This window comes from Bombina bombina, chromosome 8 (genome assembly GCF_027579735.1).
Source record: "Bombina bombina isolate aBomBom1 chromosome 8, aBomBom1.pri, whole genome shotgun sequence".
NCBI lineage: Eukaryota > Metazoa > Chordata > Amphibia > Anura > Bombinatoridae > Bombina > Bombina bombina.
The window spans coordinates 141,800,895-141,819,393 of record NC_069506.1 but is presented as its reverse complement, the minus strand read 5'-3'; the positions used below and the strand labels follow the sequence as shown (position 1 = coordinate 141,819,393).

Sequence of the window (18,499 nt, the reverse complement as noted above, 5' to 3'; positions counted from 1 at the left end):
ACGAGTTTAATTTTATTGTCATATCTTTTTAATAATTTATTTATGTTTACAGGGTTATGACAAGAGCCTTTTGTTATTACAATATTGTTTGCATATATCCACGTCTTTAACCCCTGAAAAGGTGTTAAACCCATAGTTAACGTAATGTCCAGAGCAGCAAAGCACTATTGGAAGCTACCTGATAACATATGTGAGCCAATGACAAGAGGAATATATGCAGAACCCCAAATCAGCTGCTAGCTACCAGTAATGCATTGCTGCTCCTGAGCCTAGGTGTGCTTTTAAAAAAAGGATACCAATAAAACAAATTTGAAAAGAAGTAATTTGAAATAGAAACTATTGGAAAACTCATGTCCCTTTAATTTAGAATAAAAAACAAACAGATGTTAGTTCCCTGGAGCACAAATACTCTGAAGTCTATCTTACAGGTCCTTGTAGCCAATGCTTTCTCTGTTGTTGGCTGGCGTGACGTCAGAGGGCACACTCTGTATTATACTGAGGTCTAATTTTAGAAATGAACAAGAATTGGCTCTTCAGTAACACGTTTCTAGAGATTGTCAGCGTGACGCAAACGCAGAGAAAGACAGTGTCACACACACATTTATTAAAGCCTGAATGCTGCAGCAGATATAAGTAGAGGGCAGTGACTGAGCACAGGCACACAGTAATATGCCGGGATAGAGGACAACCTCCCACCCAGCAAGGGGGCATAAAGAAACCCTTTCTAATCATTATAATCCAAACAGTCCAGACCTGAAAAACTTTATTTCTAAGTAACAAGTGCCAACTGGGACTTATCGATACTTGTGGCAGATACAGTAGCTGGAGCGATCTGCCTTATAGCACAGTCAGCACCTCCCATGAAACTGCTTGAGTCAGTGGTGCAGCTGCACACTCACTAAACATCATTCCTTCCCTACAGTATAGACGTTTTCAAGGCAGCTCTTAAGCAGCTGATCTTCCTTGCAAAGCACCTGGGCACCCCATTGTAGAGGAGAGTTGTTCCTTGCACAGAGTAAGTTCTTTATCTACATTCACCATAAAATATTAATGTGATGATATCATTGTTATTTTAGATTATAAAAAAATTCAAATGTAAGTGATATACTGTACTTGTCTGTAGTATATAATTTTAGACTTTTTTTTAATATGTTGCATGCTCCTTGCTGCTTATAAATATACTTTTGTAAATATGATTAATGCATAATTGTAGTTATACAGGGATCTGGGTATCAGTTTCATTTGCTTAGGGTGTTGCATGAGTTTGCACTTGTGTTTCAAAATGTATTGATGTGAATACAATAATGTTAATGAAAATATACTGAATTAAAAATAATTAATTCCTATATATGCATTATAATATTTTCAGAACTTGCTCTTAGCAGGAAAGTGAGGTTCTTAGGTCACTTTATAGATTATAACAAATATTTCCTGTTATTATATACACTAGAAATGTATCTAGGATGGTGACTATAAAGGTACATGGTCTAAAAAAACAAATATTGCAAGGAACAATACTGACTTTGATACATGTAGGTTGGAGGAGAGTATGCACATACTGTAACTGGATATAGCAAAGTGTAAATAGTAACACATACTTTAAAAAAAAGTTCAATAAAGGTAGCAGAAGTCAAAATCTGAAGTTATACAGAAGCAGATAATTTGTTAATAGCCACCTATGCACACAGTGTAGTAGATACATGGAATTATCTTTCAATAGAACACTTATGGAATCCAATCCAAGAACAAGCAGGTGGTGCATAAAGCTTTCTAAGTATTCACTAAGACTGTGCTTCATAGTATAAGCAAACTAAATAGGTCTTTTGATATTTATGTCTTTCATTTATATAATAGTATCCATTAAGAAATGCAGTTCAGTATTAATTAAGCTTTAATATTATTTTCTAGTTAATTGATTCACCTGCCTTGGTTTCATTTTCATGCAGTTGCAGGGATTTAAAAAATCAAATGCTCGTGTTACTTGCTACTTAGAAGAGACACACTTTTCAAAGTAACTTGGCTTTTATTTTAATCTGATTTACTTGGAATTTGGAGATAACTCACCTGTCTATAATGGAACTCTGTTCTAAATGCTCCAGTAGCATTTAGAACAGTAGTAGTAGTCAATAGCTTTTTTTTAAAAAAAAAAAAAAATCACAATAGTGCTAAAGTAAGCATTTTTTTGTTGGGGGAGGTGGTTATACCCCATTTGCACACATACTGCACATTACTTTAAATATAATAGAGAGGGGGGGGTCAGCAAAATTAGTCATTTGTGGTTATCTATTTTATGAGCATAGTGGAGACAAATCCGATTGTAATACCTTATAATAAGAGATATGATTATTTATTATACATGTAGGAACACATACTAGTAGATAAACAATTGCAATACGTATGCAAAGAATATATAAAAAAGAATCTTTATAAAAATGTGCAGATGCTTCTTAACCATACATCATCAGTGGTATTATTACTTTCACACCTATTTGTAACTTGATATTAAAAGTACAAATCTATTTTGATGGCTTGCCCAACAGGGTCGTGCGATACATGAAAATGATCTGAAAGGAAAAATGCATTAGAAGCAGCAAAATAATGCAGTTGTCTTCATGTTTATCTGAAATGTAAATATGTTTATTGATAATTATTTAATCTAAAGTGTTTGGCATTGTAATTTAAAGCCAATTATTTTTTCCAAATAAAGCGATAAATTAAATATAGTTAAGCAAACGTTTTGTAAGAATATCCGTCCTTGCAATATTTAGTTAAAAAGCATCATTTAAATACATAGCGTTTACATACATAGATTTAAACATGCAAGAAGATTGTATAGATGTAAATAGGTCATTAAAATGAACCATTTATACATCAATAATTATATCTACAAAATCTTTAAATTCATTTGAAGAACAAAAAAAAACCCATAGACAAACAAAACTTTTTGTATTTATACACATAATAGTCACCACCAAACTTCAAGTGACCTGGGCAGAAATGTTTGTAACCTCTACACACTGAGTATGAACTTATGAACCAAGCATTGCTGCGTAATAGTACATTCCAACAAAATAACACTTCATGTACTCATATTCGCATAAATCATAAACAGAGACCTGGGAAAAAGCCATTTAGTTTTCATGCAATAAAATAAATAGGCAGTAAAAACAACACACTTTCTGCACTTAAATGCATTTTTTAGATTAATTTTATATCAATAAATTTGATTTTTTAAGAATAAGCAGAAAATGGTATTGTATAATATTTTTGTTGCATATGGTTTTAGCTATAAATAAATACAATGACCCTACTTCATATGCAATTATGATATATTATGTAGCATAGTATAAGCTGATTAATAAAATCTCAGTTTTTAAAACAACTTTTAAACAATATATAATCATAGGGTCTATTCCAATTCACTAGAAGAGCCAGGCAAAGTGTTTTGCCCTGTTCTGTTTTGCAGAATTTCCAAAATGAGGCCATTCAAATCTATTAGAAAACCTGGTTATTGTGTGTTTTTATATCAGCATCACACTGAGTGAAATGTAACTCTTTTGGCCTCTTTTCAATCTTATGCTTTATTAAATGCTAATTTGTGTGTGCTCCATTAAAATATTAATACTCACAATTGTTTTCTGGGTTAATAAAAAACAGAAAATGCAACTCTAACCAAACTTAAACTATTAAGTATGTACATATCTAAAATACTGTCACCAGAATTAATGTTCATTTATTATTGCAATTAGAGGGATAAAAAAGTACTTTAGTACACCCTCCCTTTTGAAAATCCAGAGAAAAGCCTATTTCTTTTATTATAAGTTAAATATTAAGATATCTAGTGTAAAAACAGGCATATTTTTGGTTATATCATATTAGTAATTATAGAGGCATGTCTAATTAAATTGGTCAAGTTTCTAATAATTGAATGCCATAGCTAATATTTACATGCAAACTCCAACGGCTTGGAATAGGGGCTTTCATTATAATAATGCATTTAATAAATCTATAGTCTTTATTTTTCTTCAGTTTAGGTTATAAGGAAAAACATTTGTGTTGAACCATGAATATGAATGAGATAGAAGAAATGGACAACAATGAGGAGATCCTACAAGAAATGATGGACTTGACATCAAAGACCATGAAACACATACAGCTGAAAGAACATTACCGAGTCATCAAGGAGTTGGGCAGTGGTTCTTATGGGCATGTTCTACTGACTGAGCATAGAGGGCGAGGTACGACGGGCACTACAATCGTTTGAAAATACCAGCAGACTCACATAACCTAAACTCTATAGAATTTGTAAAAATAGCAATTAGCATAGACATAAATAAGAAAAAAAATATGAAACCAAGAAGCTTCCCCATAGCGGATCTTTATTTCTGTCCATATTAGCCTGATCCTTAAAATATCAGTGTCAACCCAAATTCATGTTATCTGATAACAATGATAATACAATGTTTATATAAACAGGGAAATTATTTATAGGCCCATTTACATATTGAGGTAAGTTTTTCAGATTGAGGGATATTTTCCATTCTTTTCTCAATTACATTTTTGCATCAGTTCATGTTTTGCTATAAACACTTTTGAAAAACAGAACGCTCTCATTATTTTATTAGAAAAAAAAGGTTTTCTAATTGCTTCAAGCATTCACACCCATCATTGTTCCTTGTCCAGTTCTTTAGAAAACATGTACCTCAGCATTTTCTATTAAGAGGGTTCTAAAAATACGTTTTAAAGACCTTAACCCCTTGACCTTTGACCATTTCCAGCACATCAACGCATTTTGCAAGACTTTTTTTTTGGCATGTTCATCTCACAATTATTTCTTACTTATTAACACGTTACAATAGTTAACAAAATATAAACATTTGATTGTCCGTTCACTATTACATCAGTAATAATTTATTATTTTTTGATGACCATTTCCTTTGCCATTAGCTGCGTGTTTTTTGCTTCCATGTCCAGTTCTAAAACACCTGCAAAACAGCTGTTTTTTTTTGTTATTTGCATATTTAATCAATCAAAATATAGAAGAATCAATATATTAAGATTTTTGCTGGAATATGCCAGACACCCTAACTTATTCAAACACAAGTGTTTCACAGTGATTAAAATATTGTGTTTCAGAATTCCAAAAGTTATATGAGCCAAAGAAAGAAATAGAAGAAATATGCAAGATTAATGGACTTTACTCTTGATTTCCTAACATACAGCCAAACATAGGAAGATTAAAATGCAATAAAAACATTTTTTTCCCATGTTCTGCAGGTTCCCTTACAGAGCACAGAAAGGCTCGTTTTACATTTAAATTTCTGTGGTTTTATAAGGAACATTTCTTATTTTCCTTTAGCTGCACAAGAAGAAAAAAACGCACAAAAAAGCTTAAGTTGGCTCTCATACAGCTGTAAATATTTTTATAATAATAATGATAATAATACTAATTATTATTATTAATTATAAAAATGTCTACTAGATGATTATTTAAGCTAATATGTCACGTCTAAGTAATAGTTCAAAGACAAATCATTTTTGCAATGTATTTTTATAATTGCTGCAGGTGCACAAGCTTACATCCTACTGTGAGCAAAGTATATGAGACCAATTACTTTCTAGAGGATTTTATTTTTACACTATAATGTTTTCTTGAATTCTATATAAGGATTCCATATGCATTTAGTGTATAGTACTGTCCTATATCATATTTGTATGAATATGATTGTTTTTACTGTGTAAGATAGTTATATCTTAGCAAATCCTTTCTGTCTCCAGAATATAGCTTGACTAGCAGAAAGGGTTGAACCTACAAGGACTGCATTTGTCACTTGTTCATTAGAACTAATCCCTTCATAGGCAAGAAAGTAAGGCAATACTTTTCCCTGCAATTAAATAGGAGACTGGAGCTCTCTACAGTAATAGCTCTTATGAAATTGTGAATAATCAAGTTAGTATACACTAGTCTAGAAATATTCTCTACTGTGCTATTACAGTAGTGGTTATCTGCCCATGATACATGCTGAAAATAGATTTTAAATTATATAAATGATCTGTAAGTGAATAAAATTACCTTTATTAGCATGTAGACATTATTTAGAGTTATAGAAGTAAATAAAAATAAATATATTTTACTAATACTCAGCAAGTGCCTTATATTAAGTGCTTTTAGATTTTCTACAGTGCACCCTGCAAAATGTGGGGGATATATGTATGTATATGTATATATATATATATATATATATATATATATATATATCTTGTCACAGAAGGGCACTCACAGGACTTTCATAGATAAAATTCAAATCTTTATTTCAAACTCATAAAACAATAGATCATAAGTCAACGTTTCGGCCCTATTTTATGCCTTTCTCAAGACAAAATGTTTCGAACAAACATATTATTGCAGCGGCTGCTCAGCTGCACTCCCGTTGGACAAGCTTTATCAGCCGGTATTGGTTGGAGTGCTGGACTGTTGTCTATATATGTATATGCACACTCTCAAAGAAGTATTTAGCTATAGTGCCCAAAAGGAAGAGAATGAAGAACTATGCTGGATTTTTAAATGTCACATGTTCTTGCTTTATGATATTGCTCATTATAAATCATCACAATAATGCATAGATAGATAGATAGATAGATAGATAGATAGATAGAGAGATTATTGATAGATAGAAAGAAAGATAGATAGATAGATTAGATAGATGTTAGAATTGATAGATAGATAGATAGATAGATAGATAGATAGATAGATAGATAGATAGATAGATAGATAGATAGATAGATAGATAGATAGATAGATAGAAGGCCATTAGTGAATAACATATATATTTTTTTAAATTAGAGAAATATTGCTTTAATATATTTTAGTTTTGTTAAAATCCTTTTGTTGAATAAGGAGGCTCAACAATTGGCTTAATAGTTAAAGTAATATAAAAGCAAAATAGTTTATTATTATTTTGTTATATAAATAAAGATACATACATCATAACACCAAGATGCCTGGACTCTCCCACTCTGCAGCACAGTATACATATTCTTTGTTCTTTACAGCACAGTGAACTCTGACAAGCTCATGCAATGCAGTTTAACTTGTCCTTTGATTTTTTCCTGTCATTACCATCACCCAGGACATATGCAAAAAAACAGCTGCAGAGTCCTGAAATATTTACATGAGAGGGTTTGGATTAACGATGTACACTGACTAGTAAATCTCTGAGTACGGCAGATAATTGCAGTGTTTTGTTTTATGCATATTTAAAAAAAAAAAAAAAATACTGCATTTATTAGTTTTGTATTATAATCGATTTTTTTTTCTATGCTGAAGTAAATAAATATTACTATTTTTATTGCTGTTTAGTTTAATTATTGTACGTGTTAAGCATTCTGGGACACCTCCTGATATACTTATTTGTTTGTTTTTTAATGTATAAGAATGTAAGCTAAATGTTTGCCCTAATCATTAAGATATATAATATCAATATATACTGTATATCCATAGTTTTGCCTTAATCAAAGAGAAGATTTATAAGCAAAGTGAATTCGTGAATTCAATAAATCAGGTTACTGAGGTCAAGGGTCAGATCCTATTTCAAGGAGCAGTGATCAGCTTTTCAGCAGGAGTCAAAATCATGATTACATCTTTATCATTATTCTTAATGCAAACGTTGCAACTCTGCATTGCTCTTTTAAGCCAATTTCCTCCTTTTAAGAAAAATGGTAGTTTTCTAAACTCACCAGGTGTCTCTCATAAAACTTTTTTTATGAGGCTCATATGTGTGTGTATCTATCTATCTATCTATCTATCTATATATATATATATATATATATATATATATATATATATATATATATATTATCATTTGGAAAGCATACTGACTATATGCAACTAGTATTAAAGGGGCAGAAAGTCAAAACAAAATTTAAATGGATGATTCAGATAGAGCATGTAATTTTAAGACACTTTTATATTAACTTCTATTTTTAAATGTGCTTCGTTCTTTTTGTATGCCTTGTTGAAAAAGAATGCGCACATATCCTACACTAGTGGGAGCTGCTGCTGATTGATGCCTGCACACATTTGTCTCTTGTGATTGGCTAACTAGATGGGTTCAGCTAACTGCCAGTAGTGCAATGCTGTTCCTTCAGCAAAGGATAACAAGAGAATGAAGCAAATATGATAACAGAAGTTATTTCTGTTGAAAAGTTGTTTAAAATTGTTTGTTCTATCCAAATCATGAAAGGAAATTTTGGGGTTTCCCTTTAAATGGATAAAACAACTTTCCAATTTTCTTCAATTATTACATTTGCTTATTTGTCATGGTAATCCTAAGTGAGCATGTGTCGTTAGCCATCTGGATGCAATGTTTGCAACATTGTTCATAGTAATGTTATACATTGTTGCAAACACTTCTGCCATAGAATACAAAAAAGACACATGCACACTCCTAAGCCTACCTAGCTTTACTCTTCCTAAAGAGACCATGAGAACAAAGCAAATTTGATAATAGAAGTAAATTGGAAAGTTGTTTAAAATGTTTTATCTGAATCAGAAATGTTTAATTTTGACTTTACTTTTCCTTTAATATAAAGCAGGCAGGAGGACACATGTCCTTATACAGACACTGCCGTAATAAGCACGCTCAGTAGGGAAGAAATTAACACTCAGTTAAAATAAAAATGCACATTGATATTGACCATGAAAACCAAGCAGTGTCTTTCTTTACAAAAAGAAAAAGGATTTTCAGAATTTGAATAAAAATATTTACAACTCTTCTAATACGATTTTTTTCCCTCATTCTTTCAGGTAGATCTATGGCTTTAAAGTTAATGAAAAAGAAGTCAACAAAAAAAGATCGTTTCCTCATGGAATACTGCGTGTCACTCTGCCTGTCATCGCACCCTAATATTATCAGCACCTTTGCAGTTGCCTTTGAAACCAACAAATATTTTATTTTTGCTCAGGAGCTAGCAACATCGGGTGATCTCTACTCAATCCTTGAGCCAGGAGTAAGTTTAGTAAAATCTATATTTACATGAAATGCCAGTGATGAGGTTCTACATAAAAAAAAGCATAAAAACGTAAAAGCCCTATGTAAGATATCTTGGTACACAACAGGGACAGTAAAATTTAACAAAAAACACTTTGTTTCACTGGAGTCAAAGTTTGGTTATATTATTTAAAGGGACAGTGAAGTCCAAAATAAACTTTCATGATTCAAACAGGGCATGTTATTTTAAACAACTTTCCAATTTATTTTATCACTAATTTTGCTTTGTTCTCTTGGTATTCTTAGTTGAAAGCTAAACCTAGGTAGGCTCATATACTAATTTCTTAGACCTTGAAGGCCACCTCTAATCTGAATACATTTTGACAGTTTTTCACCACTAGAGGGGTTTGTTCATGTGTTTCAAATTGATAACATTGAGCTTATGCACGTGAAGTTACCTAGGAGTCAGCGCTGATTGGCTAAAATGCAAGTCTTTGTCAAAAGAACTGAAATAAGGGGGTAGTTTGCAGAGGTTTAGATACCAGGTAATTACAGAGGTAACACGTGTATTATTATAACTGTGTTGGTTATGCAAAACTGGGGAATGGGTAGTAAAGGGATTATCTATCGTTTTAAACAACACAAATTCTGGTGTTGAATGTCCCTTTAAGATTGTTTTTTGCATTGAGAGGTGAAACATGCAACTGACTTAACATATTTTAGAAAACAATGAGATACACTTTGTAGAAAGAGGCTTCTGTTGCGTATTGTCCCAATCAGATACTGCTTTCCCAATCAATTACTGATGTGAACAGTGTAAATTCCAAAGAGATCCAGGAAACATATTTTTAGTTACAGATGTATGCAGGCAATCTAATATAATAAGGCTAACCTCTTATCTATATGAATAAAGTATACAGTGACTATGTTCAAGCTGGCTATTCTTAGCTAATCTGTGGGTTAGTCTTTACTTATATTTAGAGGGGGGTGTGATTACATGATTATCTATGTGTTTTTTTAATTTTCTTGGTATTAAAGATATATTCTTTATGCTCAGATGAATATCAATATTTTGGAATGAGAAAAGTTCAGCAAAAGATATTTAATTTATAAGTAGCAAGGAATGTGTGTTCACATTCACATACAACAAATACTGCTGTATTACTGCTCACAGGTTGTTAGGAACAGTACTCAAGGCAATAAAAAGTCAATTTATTATTTTCCAGATGTCCATATGCAAAAGACCATAATCAATTATTATTATATTGAATAGAATATCCCTTTAATATAAAAGTTAGGGTGACTTTATGTTAAGATCTGTTAGTTAGTAGAGGTGTTGTATAACCACTTTTTTTTACATGTTTTTAAAACTCTTGTTAGAAATAAATATAATTATCTCAATTATCAGAAGTTAATGTCAATTTTTTGTTACCATTTTAGGTTGGGCTACCTGAGACAATCGTTAAACGCTGTGCCCTGCAGTTGTCGGAAGCTTTGGACTTTATGCACAGTAAAGCACTGGTTCATCGAGACATCAAACTGGATAATGTTCTTCTTTTTGACAAAGAGTGTCACCTTATAAAGCTTGCAGACTTTGGGCTTACAAGACTGGAAGGTTTTCTGGTTTCTCCGATGTCAGGGCACCTTCCTTACTCATCTCCAGAACTCTGCAGCTTAGAAGATTCTGACACCCTTACACTAGATTCTAGTTTAGATGTATGGGCTTTTGGAGTTCTCCTCTTCTGCATTTCTACAGGCTACTTTCCTTGGGATACAGCCTTATGTACAGATAAACAGTATGAAGAGTTTGCCCTGTGGCAGAACAATAGAGAATATATGGATGCTCCACTTGCTTTGAAACAGTTTACACGCCAGGCTTTAGACATGTTCCAGAAACTACTGACCTTAAATCCAGATACAAGAAGACCAGCCATTGAGGTTCAAAAATATCTAAATGTTCCCTGGAAAATAATGAGCCTTAAAGACAACACCAACATGCTGGACAACTCCAAATTTTTGGAAGATAACGTTGATAATTTAAACTACCACCTACAAGATACAAAAATGTCAACTAAAAATTCTTCTATGGCATCTGAAGAAAGTCCCTCTGTAAATAACGATGTGTCTGGGGGGAACTGGGCAAACAACAGGCCACACTTAGATGAACTTGAATCAGAAATGAATAACATGTCTTTGACAGACAATAAACAACTCAGACTTTATTAGATGGTTACCTGATACTGATTTATAATACTATGTACTGTGGTATAATAAATATTCTCTGTGTATTTTTTCACAGCACTAACCATACTTGCCAACAGTCCCTGATTTCCAGGGACAGTCCCTGGATTTTGTTGTATGTCCCTGGATTTCTTTTGTCCCTGGAAATGTCCCTGAAAATCTCTTTTGCACAACATTTGTTGTTTGCATATATATATATATATATATATATATATATATATATATATATATATATATATATATATATATATAATATTATTTGTCTTTCTAATTTTGATGCTGTGTTGTAAAAATAACCATATGCCCAGAATGTGTTCCAGAGACTGGGTAGGTGTAAGAGCTTGGTGCTGTAATCTGTATAATAAACTATGGATAAGTCTAAATTATACTATTACTTTCAAATGGGTGTGTTTTGATTGCAGAACTGAGGGGACGGAGCAGTTGAACAGTAGGTCGTCAATACTCCAGTAATCTGCTTGCTTGCTCTGCTGCAAAGTGTCCCTAGAATTTTTTTTGAAATGTTGGCAACTATGCACTAACTAATATCAAGAGCTTTATAGTCTATTATCAGTTTTTGCACATTCTAAACAACAACAATGTTGTAAACAATTATTGCAGATTGATTGTACTTTTTGTAAAAGCTATATCTTTTTTGTATATAATTATATATATATATATATATATATATATATATATATATATATATATATATATATATATATATATATTAATAGTTAAAAAAACATATTAGTCCACTAATGTGCAGTTGGCTTTTTCTTGTCTTCACTATCAAGTGGACTATTAGATTTTTCTTCCCTATGACCTTTTCATTGATGACTGGTAAAATATACATATATATATATATATATATATATATATATATATATATATATATATATATTATTTTTTCCAGCCCAGTATATCTATTTTTTTAGTGGTATTGCTTTGTTTTGGTTTGTTTTTTACCAGTTTCAAAATTTTTCACAGTTTAATGATTTTCTAGAATTTCATGGGTATTTATTTTCAAATTATAAAGGTTTACGTAGCAAAATGTTTTAATAGAGGCAGGAGGTATTTGTTAGTTCATATACATTCTACTTCAGAAATATATTATATTCCTTTAACTTCTAATACGGAACAGCAGTTGTGTGCGATCTGATGGTTTACAAGATAATTAAAACTGCAAATAAAGCATTTTGATTGCAAAGCAATTATGTATCTGTGTATTAATTTGCTATTGTAGGAAATATAATAGGCAGCATTCAATCATTTTAAATAGAGTAATAAAAAGAGACTAATTTTCTTCATATACTTAGAGCATTTAAGGGACAGTATACTTTTTTTTTCTTTGTCTACTTTTTTTTCTTTTGTTTAAAATGTTAGAAAAGGCTTTTACTACTCATTCCCCAGTTTTGCACAACCAACACTGTTATATTAATATACTAATTATCTATACTATAATCTCGTTTGCGTCCGTCGCCGTCGGCAGTTGTGCACGCATCTTCAAAGGAATGTTGGCAGCCTGAGGCAGCCAACAGAATGTTGGCAGCGCGCGCAGCCAAAAGATTTTACCTGGATGCAGCGGTGGATTCTTTCACCACCCTGCCATTTTCAGAATCCACCGGGATGCAGCAAAGGCAAACGGAGCATTAAAAAAAAAAAACTAACTACCCACAAAACACCTTACCGTCCACAATAAGTAATAAAAAAACTAACCGCCTGCAATAAGTATTTAAAAAAAAAAAAACTGCCCGTACAAACTATTAAGAAAAAAATAAACTAACCGCCCGCACAAAGTATTAAGAAAAAATAATAAAAATTATTCAATAAAATTAACCCCTAAATCCACCAACCGCAACATAGCAAACTACCTAATACATCTATTAACCCCTAATCCACCAAGCCCCCACAACGCATTAAACCTAATTTACCTATTAACTCCTAAACCCCCACAATGAAAAAAAATGAATTTATCGACTAAGCCCCCTAACCTAACACCCCCTAAATTAACCCCTTAATTACATTATAAAATACTAAATTACAATTAAAATTAAAAAAATTACATTACATTAATCTAAAATTACAGAAAAAAAGGCTAACATTACAAAAAATAATAAACAAAACTATCCAAAATAAAAAAAAATTAAACCTAATCCCTATGAACATAAAAAAGACCCCCCAAAATAAAAATAACCCTAATCTAAGAATAAACTACCAATAGTCCTTAAAAGGGTTTTTTGTAGGAAATCAGCTCTTTTACATTAAAAATAAACAAAGTCCCCCATAACAGTAAAACCCCCCAAAATAAAAAAAACCTAACACTAATAAGCCTAACCTTTTGTATGGGCATTGCCCTTAAAAGGGCATTCAGCTATTTTTGAAATTGCCCAATGAACCCTAATCTAAAAAAACAAAACCCCCCAAAAATTAAAAAAAACCTAACACTAAAGCCCCAAATAGGTACTCACAGTTTCAGAAGTCCGGCGGAGAAGGTCTTCTTCCAGGCAGGTCCATCATCTTCATCCACAGTAAAGGCGGTGGAGGTCTGAAGCGGTCTCGATATGGCGATCCTCGGTGGTGGTCATCTGTGGCGGCATCAGCAGTCCTCGGCGGCGGTCTTCGGCGGCGGCATTGGTCCCCGGCGGCATGGAGGCTCCTCTTCATCTGATGTCCGTTGCATACTGAATATTTAATGCAAGGTACCGCAATCAATTTGAGGTACCTTGCATTCCTATTGGCTGAATTTTTCAAAACAGCCAATAGGATTAGAGCTACTGAAATCCTATTGGCTGTTCAAATCAGCCAATAAGATTTCAGTAGCTCTCATCCTATTTCAAAATTATCCAATAGAATAATAGCTACTGAAATCTTATTGGCTGATTTGAACAGTCAGTCAGTAGGAATTCAAGGTAGCCGAAATTGATTGTGGTACCTTGTATTCAATATTCAGTAATTGATGGACATCGGATGAAGAGGAGCCTCCATGCTGCCGAGGACCGCCGCTGCCGCCACAGATGACTACCGCCGAGGATCGCCACATCTGGGAAGACTGTTCCGGACCTTCGCACTGTTTTTGCTGTGGATGAAGATGATGGACCCGCCTGGAAGAAGACCTTCTCCGCCGGACTTCTGAAACCATACCTATTTGGGGCTTTAGTGTTAGTTTTTTTTAAGGGCAGTGAAAAAGAGCTGAATACCCTTTTAAGGGCAATGTCCATACAAATGCCCCTTTAGGGGCAATGGGTAGTTTAGGTTTATTAGTGTTAGTTTTTTTTTTTTTTTTTGGTGGGTGGGGGGTTTTACTGTTAGGCTATTGGTAGTTTAGTATTAGATTAGGGTTTTTTATTTTGGGGGGATTTTTTATTTTTATAGGGGTTTTAGTTTAGGTTTAATTTTATTATTTTAGATAACTTTGTTTATTTTATTTCTGTATTTTTACTTTTTTATTTTTTGTAGCTTGGGGGGTTGCATTTTTAACACATAGACAGGCTTATTAACTAGTACTTTATAACCTCTAAGTTTGCCTATTTCTTTGCCACTGCAGGCTGCCCCTTATCTCAGGGCTTTTTAAATTTTGCACAACAGCTAGACAGTGCTAGTTCACATGTAACATTGTGCTCACTCCTGTGGAGAATGATAATGGTTATGTAAGAACCATAACTGATTGGCTACAATGCTAGATTATACAAAGCACTGAGATAAGGGGGTAGTTAGCAGAGGCTTAGATATAAGGCAATTACAGAAGTAAAAATAGTATTAATATAACAGTGTTGATTATGCAAAACTGGGAATGGGTAAAAAATTATCTATAGTTTTAAACAATAACAATGCTCAAGTAGACTGTCCCTTTAAGTAACTTTACTAATTGTTTTTTGCTGTCTGATTGATCTTGACATTGTTAACTCCATTGTACTAAAAAGGGAAACCTTAAAGTGACAGTAAAGTTAAAATGAAATGTTTATGGATAAAATTACAAAAAATACAAATAAAAAATGCCTAATCTAAAAAAAAAAAACACCCCAAAAATTAAAAAAAATCATAATGCAAAAAATAACAAACAAAATTATCTAAGATAATAAATTTCATCCAGGCGACTCCATCTGTATCCATCGCGGGACTGGCATCTTTTATCTTCATTCCAGCGGAGGCGGAGCGGTCAGTGGATGCGTGGAGGTGGAGGTCCAGGCAGACCTCTCATTCCTATTGGCTGATTCAAATCAATGATACCCCAAAATAAAAGGGGTACCTTGCATTGAATCCTCAGTTTGTGGCGGACAATTGCATAAAGAGGACCTCCACGTCAGACCGATGGACCTCTGTCTGGACCTCCGCCTCCATGCATACACCGACTGCTTCGCCTCCGCTGGGATGAAAATAAATGATGCCAGTCCCGCGATGGATACAAATGGAGTCGCCTGGATGAAGATGCTTCGTTGCTGGGATGAAGATGTTTCACCGGACTTTAGCAACTGTGAGTACCAATTTTGGGGTTAGTGTTAGGTATTTTTTTTGTTTTTATGGGGTGTTTTTTTTTTTTTACATTAGGGCTTCTAATCTGTTGGCGCTCTACAAATAACCGATAATAATAATATAGTGCTGCGGAATCTGTTGGCGCTCTACAAATAACCGATAATAATTCTTTTATTTTAATGGGCCGAAAAAGAGCTGAATGCCCTTTTAAGGGCAATGCCCATACACATGCCTTTTTCAGGGCAATGGGTAGATTAGGTGTTTTTAGTTAGGTTTTTTTTTTTCATTTTAAGGGCCCTTGGTAGTTTATTATAAATTAGCGGCTAGATTTAGAGTTTTGTCGGTAAGGACCCGCGTAGCTAACGCCGGCTTTTTTTTGGCCGCACCATAAAAATAACTCTGGTATTGAGAGTCCACATAAAGGCTGCGTTAGGCTCCAAAAAAGGAGCGTAGAGCATATTTAACGCAGCTTCAACTCTCGATACCAGAGTTGCTTACGCAAGCGGCCAGCCTCAAAAATGTGCTCGTGCACGATTCCCCCATAGGAAACAATGGGGCTGTTTGAGCTGAAAAAAAATCTAACACCTGCAAAAAAGCCGCGTTCAGCTCCTAACGCAGCCCCATTGTTTGCTATGCGTAAACACTTCTTACGTCTGCAGCTAACACTCTAACATGTACCCCGAGTCTAAACACCCCTAACCTTACACTTATTAACCCCTATTCTGCTGCCCCCGCTATCGCTGACCCCTGCATATTATTATTAACCCCTAATCTACCGCTCCGGACACCGTCGCTACTTACATTATCCCTATGTACCCCTAATCTGCTGCCCTAACATCGCCGACCCCTATATTATATTTATTAACCCCTAATCTGCCCCCCACAACGTCGCCTCCACCTGCCTACACTTATTAACCCCTAATCTGCCGAGCGGACCTGAGCGCTACTATAATAAAGTTATTAACCCCTAATCCGCCTCACTAACCCTATAATAAATAGTATTAACCCGTAATCTGCCCTCCCTAACATCGCCGACACCTAACTTCAATTATTAACCCCTAATCTGCCGACCGGAGCTCACCGCTATTCTAATAAATGTATTAACCCCTAAAGCTAAGTCTAACCCTAACACTAACACCCCCCTAAGTTAAATATAATTTACATCTAACGAAATTAATTAACTCTTATTAAATAAATTATTCCTATTTAAAGCTAAATACTTACCTGTAAAATAAATCCTAATATAGCTACAATATAAATTATAATTACATTGTAGCTATTTTAGGATTAATATTTATTTTACAGGCAACTTTGTAATTATTTTAACCAGGTACAATAGCTATTAAATAGTTAAGAACTATTTAATAGTTACCTAGTTAAAATAATTACAAAATTACCTGTCAAATAAATCCTAACCTAAGTTACAATTAAACCTAACACTATACTATCATTAAAATAATTAAATAAAATACCTACAATTACCTACAATTAAACCTAACACTACACTATCAATAAATAAATTAAATACAATACCTACAATTACCTACAATTAAACCTAACACTACACTATCATTACATTAATTAAATACAAAACCTACAAATAACTACAATGAAATAAACTAACTAAAGTACAAAAAATAAAAAAGAACTAAGTTACAAAAAATAAAAAAATATCTACAAACATAAGAAAAATATTACAACAATTTTAAACTAATTACACCTACTCTAAGCCCCCTAATAAAACAACCCCCCAAAATAAAAAATGCCCTACCCTATTCTAAATTACTAAAGTTAAAAGCTCTTTTACCTTACCAGCCCTGAACAGGGCCCTTTGCGGGGCATGCCCCAAGAAGTTCAGCTCTTTTTCCTGTAAAAAAAACATACAATACCCCCCCCCAACATTACAACCCACCACCCACATACCCCTAATCTAACCCAAACCCCCCTTAAATAAACCTAACACTAAGCCCCTGAAGATCTTCCTACCTTGTCTTCACCATACCAGGTTCACCGATCGGTCCTGAAGAGCTCCTCCGATGTTCTGATCCAAGCCCAAGCGGGGGGCTGAAGATGTCCATGATCCGGTAGAAGTCTTCATCCAAGCGGGGCAGAAGAGGTCTTCCATCCGATTGAAGTCTTCATCCAGGCGGCATCTTCTATCGACATCCATCTGGAACGGAGCGGCAGCATCCTGAAGACCTCCGACGCGGAACATCCATCCTGGCCGACGACTGAACGACGAATGACGGTTCCTTTAAATGACGTCATCCAAGATGGCGTCCCTCAAATTCCGATTGGCTGAATGGATTCTATCAGCCAATCGGAATTAAGGTAGGAATATTCTGATTGGCTGATTATATTATTAATTTATATTTAAGTTAGGGGGTGTTAGGTTTAGGGTTAGACTTAGGTTTAGGGGTTAATAACTTTAATATAGTGGCAGTGACATTGGGGGCGGCAGATTAGGGGTTAATAAATGTAGGTAGGTGGCGGTGATGTTAGGGACGGCAGATTAGGGGTTAATACTATTTAACTAATGTTTGCGAGGCGGAAGTGCGGTGGTTTAGGGGTTAATATGTTTATTATATAGTCATTCCTCAAGACGGGCAACTAATCTCCTTTGGGATTCTCTCTCAACATTTTCAGTTAGCTAGATCTAATTTCTTTGCCTATCTACAGGTGCGCCATTTCATTAATACACGAAAGTGGGATATGAGTAAATTGAATGCATGGTCGGATCTCAATTTATGTTGTCAAACATTTGCATCAGGAAACTCGTCTATTTCTCTTATGTATGA

The 18,499-nt window shown here is 33.8% G+C and overlaps 1 protein-coding gene across 1 annotated transcript; it reads left to right on the top strand.

Moving 5' to 3' along the window:
* Positions 1–613: 613 nt before the first annotated feature.
* On the top strand, positions 614–11,420 carry LOC128638045 (serine/threonine-protein kinase SBK1-like). The gene is made up of 4 exons (XM_053689916.1): positions 614–1,015; positions 4,030–4,238; positions 8,807–9,009; positions 10,431–11,420. The coding sequence occupies exons 2-4, from the start codon at positions 4,064–4,066 to the stop codon at positions 11,214–11,216; spliced, it is 1,164 nt and encodes a 387-aa protein (XP_053545891.1). The 5' UTR covers positions 614–1,015; positions 4,030–4,063; the 3' UTR covers positions 11,217–11,420.
* Positions 11,421–18,499: the final 7,079 nt, after the last annotated feature.